General features: G+C 35.4%; 1 protein-coding gene across 2 annotated transcripts in view; it reads right to left on the bottom strand.

Annotated features, from left to right (window-relative positions):
* Nucleotides 1-1,986: 1,986 nt before the first annotated feature.
* Nucleotides 1,987-15,605, bottom strand: part of LOC121411703 (kinesin-like protein klp-3) — a 33,710-nt gene continuing 20,091 nt past the window's right edge. For both annotated transcript variants that reach the window (XM_041604532.1, XM_041604531.1), the window contains exons 6-16: nt 14,151-14,360; nt 13,688-13,759; nt 12,951-13,082; nt 12,486-12,645; nt 11,128-11,267; nt 9,981-10,154; nt 9,179-9,376; nt 8,013-8,227; nt 6,998-7,184; nt 4,855-4,950; nt 1,987-2,926 (exon numbers count right to left, since the gene is read on the bottom strand). In XM_041604532.1, the coding sequence (XP_041460466.1) occupies nt 2,789-2,926; nt 4,855-4,950; nt 6,998-7,184; nt 8,013-8,227; nt 9,179-9,376; nt 9,981-10,154; nt 11,128-11,267; nt 12,486-12,645; nt 12,951-13,082; nt 13,688-13,759; nt 14,151-14,360 (1,722 nt within the window). In that variant the 3' untranslated portion in view covers nt 1,987-2,788. The remainder of the gene's footprint in view (nt 2,927-4,854; nt 4,951-6,997; nt 7,185-8,012; nt 8,228-9,178; nt 9,377-9,980; nt 10,155-11,127; nt 11,268-12,485; nt 12,646-12,950; nt 13,083-13,687; nt 13,760-14,150; nt 14,361-15,605) is intronic.

Below are 15,605 nucleotides of genomic sequence, written 5' to 3'. Positions count from 1 at the left end.
TCTTATCGACTATATTAGAAATACTTATTAAGCATGGTATTTATTTGGTGCCAGCCTTTTTGTCACACACATTCTTAGACATTTGCATGCATAATAATTATCTACTTTTATATAGCGCTTTATACATTGGAACGACGTGTCTATAGCACTTTACAGATATATTATAACTCCGTCATTGGATACAATCAGTCATTCCTACAAAAAAGGTGTGCACATCCTCTCACCAGTGAGGAGTACACAGTACTGGACAAGCTACATGTACAAGGACTTTCACATCCTACCGGGTACCCACTTGGCACTTGGGTCGAGAGTAGCAAAGTGTGGATTGACGCCTTGCCAAAGGACGCCAGACCGCGGTGGGATTCGAACACACGACCCTCTGTTTACCAGGCGAGAGTCAGAACCACTACAGCACGGCTCCTCCACAAACAGTATTATGCATACTGATCATACATATACTGTATAATACATATTACAAAAGTACTTTATTAACGCTTTGTGTGCTGGGACATGAACCCCTCTGTACTGAATTACTTTCAGGGAGGGAAACAATGGGTTGTTTCGTTGAGTGTGAAATGCCAAGCTCACCCGCCACCAAGTGTGCATTGGTGTGAAGTACGCATGGAAAGAGTTAAGGATTGTCCTAAACAAGGAGTTTAGAAATATTTTAGAAAAAGAAAAAGTTAGAAATAGTTAAGAAAATAGAAAAAGTTTAGAAATAGCTTGAAAACACATTATTCACCATTTTGTAAACAATTAATGTAAGAACCCAGTGCTCTCCCCTCCATCTCCACTCCTTTTGTAAAAAGCGCTCAGAGACATGCAACTTTGCTTATGTATTTTGCACTATACAAAAACGTTTATTATTATTAATATTAAACATACATTACATAAAGTGAAGAAGGGTGGGTTTTTTTACTTCAAAAAGAGCACCCAGTGAATGATACTTAATACTAGCAATAAAAGAAGAAATTTAATTCACATAAGGTGATCTTTACTAAAAGGCATACCGTAATTGTGACTGGTATGATCTGTAAAAAACTTGCAGTGACAAGTTTGCTTTTGAGATTGCTACCACTTTGACAATCACACAATTTATGATAACAGTTACAATGAAATTTAGCATTCACTTGTACAAGACAGCAACAAAAAAAATCAATATACACTAATGTAATGACATACACATATACCAATTCATATTCACACAGGTTATATTTATCAAAATTATAAGCTCTTTAATAACCCTGTAAGGTGTTGTTATTTTGTGCCTTTGATACTATCGACAATGGTTCACTTTGGAATTTTTATTCAGTTTCCTTCATAAAATAGGTGCAAACAGAAAAATTCATTAGCGTGAATTGTTTCCTTTCTTCAAATTTTGTTCATGACATTATTGTTGATCATTGTACACATTTCATTACAAAAATTGTATGAGGTGTTGCACTGGCTTGAGAGACTAAGAATTCAATTTGCACTGGAAACAATTTGACTTGAATATAAAAGCTGATGCATTTTCATTTTGTGTATTTTTCAGTGCATCGGTTTTCAGACCTTCTTATCTCAAGTTTTAATGGCCAAGTGAATTACTGCATTATTATAAATAGTGATATTCCCAGTTATCAAAAGTTTCAGGACCAAAATGTGAGAGATTGTAAATCCATTGTTTAAATCATGATTTAAGTAAGAACAGACTCAAGAATATAGTCAATGGCCCGTATTCTGAAGTCGGGTTTAAGTTAAACTCCAGTTTAAAGTTGTGGTTTAAGTATGGATAGCCAATTGTTTCATAAATCACTAAGAGTAGAGATATAATATTTCACCTCACTTGGCTCTCAAATCATTCATAATTGTGTAGGAAGTATAAATAGATGATTGTCTTCACCATTGATGAATCAGGAAGGCTAGAGCACAGTAAACATAAGAAACATACAAATTAATAAAAATTTTGACCCTTTTGGCTTCCCATAATTTCAGAACAGAGTTAGACCATGGTCTAAGTTAAACCTGACTTCAGAATACGGGCCAATGTGTTTACATAGGGACTACATGTAAACTTTCTTTGTAAAAGTTCTCATGGCCAGTACTACTTTCGATGGTCTAATACAGTATTTACGGAACATTAAAGCTTTCTTGAGGCTCACAAGTATTTTAATCTTTCAGTTTCTCAAAAGATGCTTTTTGTTGTTCTAGCTTCATGTCACTTATTGATAGTACATTCAAATAAATTCTAATAAAACTTGTTCTTCTTTCAAATTCTTGGTAATTACTTTCAACTGTTATTGCTTTAATTTGTATGAGCAATGTATTAGAACAATCTTTCTGTCATTTCAATATTCTCATGCAGTCTTCTGACCAGGTTCTCATGCACTTGACTGACATTCCCATTCCATGCACGCTCACTGCCTTTCCCATAGGCATAATAATTTTTTGTCTAAACATAATATACTTTTATGTATAACCCCCTTCCTTGTTCTGTCTTTTAAATGTAAGTAACTACTTGTTGCTTGGAGGTTTGATTCTTCTTAGTGATACTTTAATTAACATACTTATAATAAAGCTGTTAAGTCCTATGACCTCTCCTACGTTAAATATCTTTGATGTTACTTCTTGTTGTTCTTGCCGGCAGCATAACATAATCTAGTATGTTTGGTGTCTTTGAATGTAAGTTTATGCTTGTTGTTTGGGGCCTTAATTCTTACTAGCACTACTATGACTAAATAAACATACTTATAATACCTGTAAAATAATCCATATTACCTGACCTTTCCTACATTAAATATCTTGGATGTTACTTCTTGTTGTTCTTGCCAGCATTCTTTGTGGCTGGACCCAAGGCTACTTGTCTTGCATTAGATCCAAACTGTAATGTGCTGATTGTTTCTGTCACATTGCTTTCACTTGGACTCACATTCACAAAGAGACATGCCTGTCAAAATAAAAAAAAGAGATGATTATCATTAAGGAAAGAATTATGGATGAGCCCGTCCAAGGGAATAATCTCGACTTTAAAAGTCAACATCAACTATTATTTCTCTATGATTGATCCCACGCAATCTATTTTCAGTGTAGTAACTCAAGTGCAGTGGTATAGCCTTCAAGTAAACATGTACAATGTATATGACATGCAGAAAGTCATCTATTCCCACATGTAGTTTTACTTAACAAATATAATTCTGGATGGTAATTTGATAACATTATAGCATAGATTTACAGGACTGATATCATTGTAGCTCAAATGCAATTTGAAAAAAAATCAGGTCTTTATTATAAAGGATAGTGGAAAACCGTATGAAGGCACCCAGGCTATAAACTATAGATTTAAAGAATCTCACATTTTAAACAGTTGTCAGTAATCTATTGTTTTGAAAAGAATGACCTGGGGCCTGTAACTCAAAGTCTAGCAATGAACGTAGAACATTTTTCTATGATTGATTGCATTGACTAACAAGTTATAATCAATTTTGAAACTCAATAACGATTAATCATCAACCTTTGTGTTACAGGAGCATGGTATCATTTGGAAGCAAATGATAATCAATTGTGACGTGATTGTAACAGGGTTTAAAGGTCAAATCTCTATTTACATGTATACAGTCCTGGTACTTTTTAGCACAAACTTGTTAAACATCCAATAATTTTGATTGATTCACAATTCTAGGAAATGATAAACAACTTATTATCCTAAAAATATAGGATCAAATGTTACGGAATGAACAATAGCATATTTTCCTGGTATAAAATGTCTATTTATGCCAATTACTTTGGCCCTGAACATAAAAGTTACAAGATTGACTGTTTAGTCTATGGCAAAACAGTGTCTTAAAAGGTTAATTTCAATTCTAAATATTTACTGAATCTCATAATGTTTTAGAGGCCTGTGCTCAACCCAGATATCATTATCGATCCCCCTTTAGGAAATGTTAGCAACTCAATATTGTACAACTAGTCACACAAATGCACAGATTAATAGTTTGCTTATCATTCAATGATACGCAAAACATTATACAAAATAAAAGATAATCTAAATCTTTGCAAACATGATTACATACATGTAGGAAATTGACTCCCATTGGCATATATAAAAATATTCAGAAAAACATAAGCGAGAAGTGAATACAAGTGAAGTGAATAAGCGAGAAGTAGAGCGTTGTGGCCCAGTGGATTAGTCTCCGGACTTTGAAACAGAGGGTCGTGGGTTCAAATCCCAGCCATGGCGTAGTTTCCTTCAGCAAGAAATTTATCCACATTGTGCTGCACTCAACCCAGGTGAGGTAAATGGGTACCTGGCAGGAATTTATTCCTTGAAATGCCATCGCGCTGTAAAAGGCTGCGAGGCTAAAGCCAGGGTAATAATATCCAAGTCCTTTGGAAGCGCATAGAGACGTTATTTATAATGTGTTATGCGCTATACAAGAACTGTCTATTATTATTATTATACAATGTTAATTACAAACAGATTAAAGCACAATTTTTTTAAAAATCAAGAAAATAAAAGAATGGCAAGAGTATTCATTGGCACTTCAATTCAATGGCAGCTCATATGCAAGATGGGTGAGACACAATATCATTTCATGGGATATATTATTTATGCACAACGATGGGGCCAACCAAATATTGTGCTTTATCCGGCCCGTTGCTGAAAGATTTGAGGTTAAACACAATTCAGAAATAAAGTGCAAGTCCTGAATGTGCGCATTTCATTGGTTAAAAATCATGTTGCGTATGATTTTTAGAGTTGCATTAGAGTGCAAATCCTTCCGTAACTGCCCCTGATCTGTCCCTGCCTCCAGTCGTGTCTTTACTAATTTTTAAAAGCAAAGAAATCAAAGTATAAGTTCTTTTTGGTTTGTTTACCTTAGCATCGCCACTGAGCGACGGTTGGAGTAGATGAGTCAACTTGGAGTTCCTGTAAGGCACATGAAGAGCTCCTGTTCGGAGTCCTGTGAAAACCTGCAAATATTGAATAAATCAAAATATTGAACAATCAAACAATCAAATTCAATTTCCTATTCAATGAGCATGTTTTTTTTTACCATGTTGAATGTATTTGTGAAAACTTCAAACTGCACCCTTGACAAAAGTCATGCTGATATTCACAAAAGTTTACTAATACTGTAATATTATGTTTCAAATTAGTACTTAAAGGTCAAGTCAACCTCAGAAAAATGTTGATTTGAATCAATAGAGAAAAATCAGACAAGCACAATGCTGAAAATTTCATCAAAATCGGATGTAAAATAAGAAAGTTATGACATTTCAAAGTTTGGCTTATTTTTAACAAAATAGTTATATGAACGAGCCAGTTTCATCCAAATGAGAGAGTCGATGATGTCACTCACTCACTATTTCTTTTGTTTTTTATTGTTTGAATTATACAATATTTCAATTTTTACGAATATGATGATTAGGACCTCCTTGCCTGAAGCACAAAATGTTAAAATAATGGAATTTCACTTGTTCAGGGAGGAATGAAACTTCATTTCACATGACAATGATGAGAAAAAAAAAATATTTCATATAATAAAATACAAAAGAAATAGTGAGTGAGTGATGTCATCAGTTCCCTCATTTGCATACCGACCGAGATGTGCATATAACTGTTTTGTGAAATGAAGCGAATCTTTAAAATGTCATAACTTTCTTATTTTACATCCGATTTTGATGAAATTTTCAGTGTTATGCTGGTTGAATTTTTCTCTTTTTATTCAAATCAAGTTTTTGTTGGGGTGGACTTGTCCTTTAACTCTTAACATGCCACGCACACTACTAACCCAATGCCACAGTGCTAATCCGAAGCTAATCCCCTGTGCCAGCCACAAAACCCCCCTGTGCCACATTGATTTTGGGATCGCGAGTCGTATTCACTCCTTTCAATAGTCATAATTTCAATTGCTTGTAACTCTCTAACGATTAGTTTATCCACAAAATATTATGTAGTAAAGTTGTAGGAAATTTCATACCCCTTATAATGGTGTCCTCATTATATGGATTGGTTGTTATCTTTACTGCTAAAATATGAGTTGTATCAAGTAATTCCATTTTGTGGAGTGTTTCGTATGGATCAAAAAACCTAGGTCTCTTCCCTCTCAGAGGCGGAGCCTTATCTTGTAAAAAATGTAGAAATACTCGAAAAAGTCTAATGTAAACTGCGTGAGTAAGTTAATCTGTCAGAAAGCAGAGTTCGCACTGCACACAATAGTGCTAATTACGGCGTGCATGCGATGCGCAATACAATGCAAAACGGGGTAACAATGATTGTAATTCCGAATGTGCGCAGTCATGCACGAAGCAGGCGAGGGTAGGAAACAATGCAAGCACAAAGCAATCAATAGTAGGCGTGCGAGCACGAGTGTGGCATGTTATAGTAGGATACGTAGCGTGCACGAAGCACTCAATGAGTTAAATAACACCCAGCAACAAGTGCATTTGAATAAAATCAAATAAGCAAAATTTTACCAGAACCTGGAGTAGAATACAACAGTTATGACTTTTAGATAATGGCTTGTTTTAATAAAATAACAATAACTAGCATTTATGAGGTGCTTATCTAGTTACCTATTCAATGCTGCACTGTACATTATCACACAAAATTAGTAAAAGCATGACAAAACAAATGAGGGAACTAAGATGTCATCCACTCGCTATATCTGGGATAAATTATTGAATATGACTTGAAAATAAGAAATATGATAGTTCTCTTCCCAATAACAGCATGGGTCCCCTTGATTAACTTAGCACACCTAAGTGACAATGGGACATTCAGCTCTATTTATACACATCCCACCGCTGCCACCAAAAAATGCAATTAAACCAATATTAGTGCAAAGCACATTCTTCAAGACAACTTATGATCACTGGATCACAATATTATCACAATTAATTGCAATTTTAGTAGAGATAGCATTGAGGATCCTGTTTCACCATCCAATTTTAAACTGATTTTCAGAATCATGCATATCTTTCAATCAGCTTTATAAGATACTCCCAGCATTCTTACCTGACCCAATGAAGTGAGAGACTTGTTGATTGCAGCGGCCTCTACTAGCGTCTGACCCGTTGCACCTGTCTTGGCTATTCGCTCTGACCCTGCCAGGTCAACCAAGGTCAACGAACCAAAGCTTGTTGCACTGGAAACCTTATCAGTGCCCTCTACAGTCAGCATCAGGAGTAGATGGGAGCGAGAACTGTGCCAGAAAAGAAATCAAGGAGTGAGATACGGTCAACTTGAATGTCAGGTATTCCTCTAATCATAGTAGAGCCATTGATTGTTGTGGTATTGTGGAGATATTGGCTGTAGATGATTTGTTCAAAGGTTGTGGGGGAACCACATCAAGTACTAGTAGTGTTTTACAAGATCTAGACCTTGTAGCATGTAAAGATACACATGATTCAAATTCTATATCTATGTCAAACCATGTACTACAATTTACTATTGATTGTACGTATCGCTTGTATCACTTTATAGGACAGGGTTCTGTGTGAGTAACCTTTTCTAACCACCTTATCAAAGGTCAAAGCAAAAAATAAAAATAAAAAAACCACACAGGGCAAAAGATTTCCGATAATCCTTGATTATCAAACTTTCCTAAGGCAATTTCATAACTTCAACAGAATATCACATGTTATTAAGTGATTTTGTGATCTTCATTAATGAACAGATATTTTTTTAAGAAATCAGAGGTATATGAGTACTTGTTCTCATTTTATTTCAACCGAGACACGAGTTGGTGGAAGAGTCAGTGCCTGGCAAGTGCGGTAGATGACAGGTTCGAATATTGCCATTGGTTCCAAGATTTTTCGAACTTATTTTCCAGATTGAATATGTAATCTGACACTGGGTCCAAGCCAAATGTATATATTACTCAACTTATCCAGCAATAAAGGTCTTTAATTTCAAGGTTCCCTTTTATTACATTTATTACATTTATTTTATAATATATGCAAGGAGTGCACCACTTTGTGAAAAATCACTTGTCTTATTAAGATTCCATCCATCTGAATGAATAGCTCACCTAGTGGAGTTCATCTTGGTAGCAGCTACTGAACGATTAGCATCACCCATCTCCATGATGGTAGTGATATCGCCCTTGTTGTTGACAAGCTTCTCAGTCAAGCCCTGGAGGTAGAGTCTCTTACCCTGCATCTTGATATCAAGAGGGGACTTGTTCTCTAGGTCTGTATTCAACAGGTCCTGGACCTGCTCGTTGTAGACCTCAATCATAGATACCTACACAAGTACCAAAAGTATAAAAGGGTATCTCTCAATAAAATGCTATATCTCATATTCATTATTGATTAAATATTGACTAAAATGAATAAAACATCTTTGATGATATAAATAATTTGTTTACTGTATATCCCATTCTACCAAAAATAAAGTGTACATTAATTTGCTGAGTATTGATAAAACATTATGGAATAGCCTTCAAAAAATTCTCAAGATAAACACTGAAAAAATATGTTACTTTAAATCTACTTACAAATTTATTTGAGCTATGTCGTAACTCAACTTAGTGGTCTCAGGAACTTATTATTTATTAATTTCATTTTCTCCCCGAAAAATTCTCAAACCCTGTATTTTATGCCTTACAACAGTCATTTTTAAAATATTGTTGAGACATAAGGTGAGAATATTAAATCATATTTTTTAATTTGTGAATTACTAGTTGTCCACATATACTGTTTGCAAAATTATAAAGTAAAATAATACAGCAATTGAAAAGAGTATTGACGTCACCAAACTGAATATTGTCAAGTTTCATCTTGCCCTGATGTCGTCAACCCATTGTCCTGTATTCTGAAGTCGGGTTTAACTTAAACTCAGGTTGAAAGTTGTGGTTTAAGTTTGGACAGCCAATTGTTTCATAAACCACTAACAGTAGAGACATCATACTTCAGCTCAATCGGCTCTCAAATCATTTATAATTGTGTAGGAAGTATAAATAAATGATTGTCTTCAATATCGATGAATCAGGAAAGAGCACAGTAAACATAAGAAACATACAACTTAATAAAAATGTTGATACTTTTGGCTTTACAAAACAACTTCAAACAACTTTAAACCTGAGTTTAAGTTAAACCCGACTTCAGAATATGGGCCAGTGTCTATGGGAACCAGGTGGCTCCTGAACAAAGTCTATGAAAATTAAGGAATTTATAATTCAATGAGTTAACTGACCTTGAGTACATAATCGACCTGCTGTCTCTCATTGCAGATTCTGAGGAGTTCCTGGATAGCTCGAACGTTGACTCCAGGATTGTCTTTGGGACCCATCATTGTGAAGGTCTTACCCGACCCGGTCTGTCCATACGCCATGATACACACATTGTAGCCATCAACGCAGGATGTTATGATAGGCAAGGCTTGGGCAAACACCTACACAAGAGCACAATAATAAAGATAATAGCATTCGACTTTTATAAATGCTCAATACAAATATTTATCTAAGCCCTGCACGTTATTACATATATCCCAGGTTTAGCACAGCTACCCTGATCAGACCAAAGACAAAACTATTTTTGCCATTTACAGAGAACCATCCCTGGCAACTTATATGGTTGGTTTTCGATTGGCTTGTCACATATTGATTCCCATGATGACACTTTGAGAAAATCATAACTCATTCACAAGAGTGGGGGTCAGCAGCTGGTTTACTATCAAGATTGTGATGACTAATCTGTCACTGGGTCTAGCTGGCAAGTAGTCCTAATGACCAGATGATCTTATCTCCGCATTTCTACTCAATATTACTCATTATCAAATGAAATTGGCTTCATAAACCATTCATCTAATCATATAGACCAAGTGAATATTGGACAAAATGCGTTTACCCAACTGGAAATTAGACAAAAAAGGGAAATGGATAAATATCAATCAGACAAAACGGAAGACCGCTTGGGACGAGACCAAATGGAAATTCAACAGAGTGGGCATATAAACCAAGTGGGAATATGCCCTAGCCCTGAGACACTGATTCTACCTGTTCTTGTGTTGACGTAGGAGAGAAGACATGATCAAAGGAGTGGGCCATCTTCTTCCCCGCTGGATTGGTGGCTTCTATCTCTATCTCTGATGGGAACTGCAGGCAGCACTCGGTGCGTGAATCGTACCGGACACGACAGAAGACACGGATGTTCCCTCGCAGCTCTTGCAACTGCACATGAAACGGAAGAAATCAAAGAATTGAGAGATGAATATCAATCAGATACACGGAGGTTGTTCTTCAAAAAAGTTAGGTCAGACTGAATGTCATGTTAAAGCGCAAATGCACAAATCAATTAATGCTTAATCTCGTTGCTAAATATGCAGAATATAGCGTATCCCATGAACACAATCTGACCAGTGCAGCAAAGCATTATGTACTGCAAGCAAATTTCACTCACACTTAAAACTTTGTGAAACACTCCCAGGTCTCTTTGTACACTATTTTCAGTCATAGCCATTTAAGATATTGACCTTACTTTTCTTACTTTTAATTGACTTGAAATATTTTTAGAGCAATGGGACCAAATCAAACAAGGCTGCATAATGCAAATACAAGTTTACTTTGAGTTTATTGCTGTAAAATTGTTTCATACCATTTAAAGTAACTTAAACATAATTTTCTCAAACCTGCTTCACTCATTCCTTTTTCTCCCAAAACTTATTTTTTTTATATGATGTGTTCTATTATTTAACAAATAAATCTGTCTACGTTGCACCAGAAATTACTTTGTTCAATTGAAGTGATCTAGATGTATTTAGAAAATTATTTAAAAAACAACATCATAGTATTACAGATAATTAACAAACTATTTTTGTACATAAATAAGCAATATTGATTCAGTTGGGAAAATAAGATTTAACAAACATTAAAATAAATTATGAATGCATGAGTCCATCATAATAAAGTGGTGACTTCAAATTAATGGCAGCCTTTCTTCTATGCTGACAAAGAAAAGATTAAAAGGAAGAAAATTGAATCTTATCCTGCCGTGATAATTGCACTTTTTATTCAATTTTATATATAGCATTCATAGTTTTGCTTGTTGAATTTTATTCTATTGAATTTCAAGTTAAACCCATATCTTATTAGGTGTCTCCAAAGATATTCCTGTCACCATTGTCAATGTCCATTTCTTTCATACCTTATTATAAAGGAGTTTCCTCTGCAAGCATTCCTTCCTGTAAAGTACCCTAAGTTCATCTAACTCCTTCACGTTCCCTGAATCCATCTTCTTCATCTTGCTGAGGGCAGCAGACGCCTCCTTCATCATCTCAATCATTTCTGAAGAAAAAAATAAAACAATCACTCAATACCAGATCTGGGGGCAATTAAAGAACTTTTGCAAGTTTCACATGACTTTAATTCATGCAGGATTGATGAACTCTTCTACTATATGAGATACCCCAAATATTTTGTGAATTTAGGTAAGGTTTTCATCGGTGCTTGTCCAGAAAAGCAGGCATTTGGGCCTGGGGGGGGGGCACTCGACCAAAAAAGTGGTAGGGGTGTGCCGCGGGAGAGACAAAAAACGGGGGCCTTGGAGCGGGCTTATTGTAAAAAGGAGGGTCCTCGGAACGGGCTTCGGAACTATAATTTTGTGAAAACGGGGGTCCCTGGAACGGATCGTCAGCGTGGGAGTACGTGCGTATGCATCCCTATGGAATGGGCAAGCGTGCATGATGTAGCTAGCGTGGTCTCCGCCGGGAGCGCTCTCGCAGAGACGATGGTTGGACAGCGCTCTGCGGCCGCTTTTCACCAAACTTGCAGCAGATCAATGCGACCGGTTATGGCGTCCGGTTATGGCGTAACGAAAAATATGCGAAGCCTTGGAGCGGATTTCTTTTTTCTCGTTAAGAACAAAATGCTATGCCTTGGAGCGGCTTTCTTTGTTTTTTTCTCAATAACACAAAAATGCTATGCCTTGGAACGGAAATTTGGGTGTGAAAATGGGGGTCCCCTCCGCGGCACATACCCACTATGCATTATAGACTGAGTGCCCCCCCCCCCCCCCGGGCATTTGGGTATCAACATGTAAAATTCTGAGTTGGTTTATAGCAATACAGAGCAAGTTCAAGTTCAGCATTTTTTTTTGCCAAAAAAGTGACTTAACTTTTCATGATCAACAATATTTTAGTCATATCATGTTACCACGATAAATAGACATAATCATAAAACCATCACTGAATATTTGATATATTTTTCAATATCGCATAATTTTAACATTCATATATCGCTCGGCACTACATTTAACACTCTAAGTCAATTCTTCCCTTTTTTTAATAGTCAAATAGACTTCTGTGGTTCCAAGATATTCAACTATGGGAGATTTAATACCTCCAAAAATATATGAAACATTGGGAAAGTACATCAAAACCACTAATACAGTGTACCTGTCTATACTACCATGGGAATTGGTTTCAGCAGTCACTATATGCAGGTGGCTGTTACAGAAAGGTGGCCACTAACAGATTTGACTGTATTCATAAAGTACTAACATACCATTGAATCCTTGCTGTACATCTTTCTTGAGTGTGAGGTTTGCTTTATCAAGTTCCTTGGCATCCTTGTCTAGCTTCCTCAGCGTTTCTTCATCTACAGTGGGTCCGGCTGGTTCTGCTGGTGACTCTGGGACGGAATCAGAAGGCGCTGTCTCTATCACCTGAAAGGCAAAGAATTTTTTTTTTCAAATCATTTAATCATTTGAGTCATTAATAAAATTGCTCACATAAATCAACCTGTCATATTTAAAACAATTGGATTAATCGTTACTCTTTGTAAGACGGGTCCCTGACATGTTTCCTTGATTTTGATCAGCTGAGAGGCACTGTTCTTATGTTAACTGTCAGATAGAACAGGACTTGTCGAATAAAATGTCAGATGAAGGCTTTCATGAAATGCTCCCCTGGATGACTGACAGAGGAAGAAGATAATAAAATGCTAGAATAGAGGTGAGAGGATGATTACCGGAGGTTCTGAAGCCAAGGATGTCCTTGCCCGAGCTGTTCTGGGTCTTTCATTCTGTAGAGCTAAAAGCTTATGGTTGGCAGTCTTGGCCTCCACCTCGAGACTCGCTACTTTTTCTCTCAGCTGATCCAACTAGAGTTGCAAAGAGGTAAAGAAAATGAAATACATACTTTATATACAAAACTAATTTGTTTCTTATTGTCATTTAATGACCATTTGGTTTAACACCATGTTATATAATCAGAAAAACCTTGGGATGTTTAATGTAATTATCCAACTGGAAATTTGGCAACATAGGACATGGGCTATAGGATCAAATGATCATTAAGATTAAATGGATAGATAAAATAAAGTCCTGGTGAAAACCAAGTCATGAGAGTAGAAATACAAGTGAATGAGAATTAAATCCCCAACCCTATCGTGACAGCCTCATGTGAGAAACATACATAATATGCTGTTACCTTGGCAACACAGTTCTAAACACATTGAAATACTATGTCTTTTACATCTTCATTCCAAGATAAATTACAGTGCCAAGTCTCATGTCCAACCAGAGCTGAGGACAAATAGTTCCATCTGCAAGATTTGCAATGGACACACCAACCAACTATCCATCTGTTTGGACATGGCAACATTATAAACCTAAACAACTCATACAGCCCATTCAATACATAGCAAATCCCTATTTCACAGAAGAAAACAAATATTTTACAATATATGTTGATATATCACTGTACCTCTTTCTGCATTCTGTCATTGTCTTGTCTTAGTTTCTTGTTGTTCTGCATAACCTTGTCATAGCTTCGATGCTGAAAAACAAAATAACAAATTCAGTGCCTCATATATTCATACATCAATTGGATTATTATTCTTTTATATCATTATAATTATTCAATCTGCAAAATGAAATACAATTACATAACACAACTGAATAAAAGTTAACCAAATAACTATGGCAATTGCCTTCTGACCTAGTTACAAGGGAATGGAAATGTAACATGTAACAATCATGAAAATAACTGAATATTGTAAGATGGCAGAATATGTATGATTATAGCTGTATAGGTTGTAGGTGGGGGTTTCATAAAGCAGTTCATAAGATACGAATGACTTTACGCATACCAGTTTATGAACAGTCTATGCCTCTATGATTCATTTTATGTGTCACTATAGTATAATTATTATTATTCTATTTCATACCATTTTTGCCAGTTTCTCTTGCTGAGCAGCAATCTTCTGGTCTTTTTCTTTGATGAGTTTCATATCAAATCCTTTAAGACGATCCGGTGTGTCCATACACCCTGTATCTCCAACGGTCAGGTACGTCATGACTGTGTCGTCGACGTCATAGTTGCTCTTCCTCAAGGCTGCTACAATGTCATAGCCATCTTTCCAAGATGGAGTTTGATCCTAATACGAGATCGGAGAGAAAGATAATAAGTTTTAATATCACAATTATTAATTCAAAACAACCCTAAGTTCTAAACCTCTGTGTGACCTTTTAAAGGACAAGTCCACCCCAACAAAAAGATGATATGAAAAAATGGAGAAAAATCCAACAAACAAAACACTGCAAATTTCATCGAAATCGGATGTAAAATAAGAAAGTTATGACATTTTAAAGTTTCGCTTAATTTAAAAAAAACAGTGCACATCCTGGTCGGTATGCAAATTGGCAGACTGATGACTTCACCCACTCACTATTTCTTTTGTATTTTATTATATGAAATATTCTTATTTTCTCCTCCTTGTCAAGTGAAACAAAGTTTTATTTCTCCCTGAACATGTGGAATTACCATTATTTTAACGGTTTATGGTTAAGTTGGTCCTTTTGTCCAATCTGTAAAAACTGAAATATTGTATTATTCAAACAATAACAAACAAAAGAAATAGTGAGTGATGGACATCATCGAGTCTCTCATTTGCATGTCGCGAGTTGTGCATTGAACTGTTTTGTGAAAAATAAGCAAAACTTAAAAATGTCATAACTTTCTTATTTTACATCCGATTTCGATGAAATTTGCAGCGTTATGTTTATTTGATTTTTCAAATCAACAATTTTTGGGGGTGGACTTGACCTTTAAAGATAGAGTTATTTTCCTCATGAGAAGGGAGGGCAACATTCAGATTGAAAACTGAAAATGATTCTTCTAAAAAACACAATATGTCTTACAACTTCTCTTTCATTTGTTAAAGATAGAGTTGATTCCTTATGAGAAAAGAAAATAAGATTCAAATTAATGTTTGAAAAATTAAAATGATTCATTTAAAGACACAACAAAACAGGCAACCTCAATATTTTAATCATCTATTAATGATTTTCACTATTCCATTGAACGCAAATATTCTCTAATATTGGCAACAATTTCAGAGAATGACTTTCTTCTCTAATCTTAACAGTCATCTATATGAAGTGTTAAGTGCATAACCATATAAATTTCAATTTACTATTAAGAAGAATGCATTTGGAAATTGCATAGGCCAAGCTAATCACAGCTTAAAATCATTTGTTAAAAATCAATTTTATTCTGGCATATTTTCAGACATAATCATACATAATAAAAAATAGGAAAAAAAATAAAAAGAAAACTGATTTTTAATTCATGCATATCAGATGGAAAATTAGACTGCAAGTCTTCAATTTGGGTAAGAGGA

Source organism: Lytechinus variegatus, chromosome 3, assembly GCF_018143015.1.
Source record: "Lytechinus variegatus isolate NC3 chromosome 3, Lvar_3.0, whole genome shotgun sequence".
NCBI classification, from domain to species: Eukaryota; Metazoa; Echinodermata; class Echinoidea; order Temnopleuroida; family Toxopneustidae; genus Lytechinus; species Lytechinus variegatus.
Note: the sequence above shows the minus strand (reverse complement) of the source record. Positions and strands in the feature narration are given on the sequence as shown.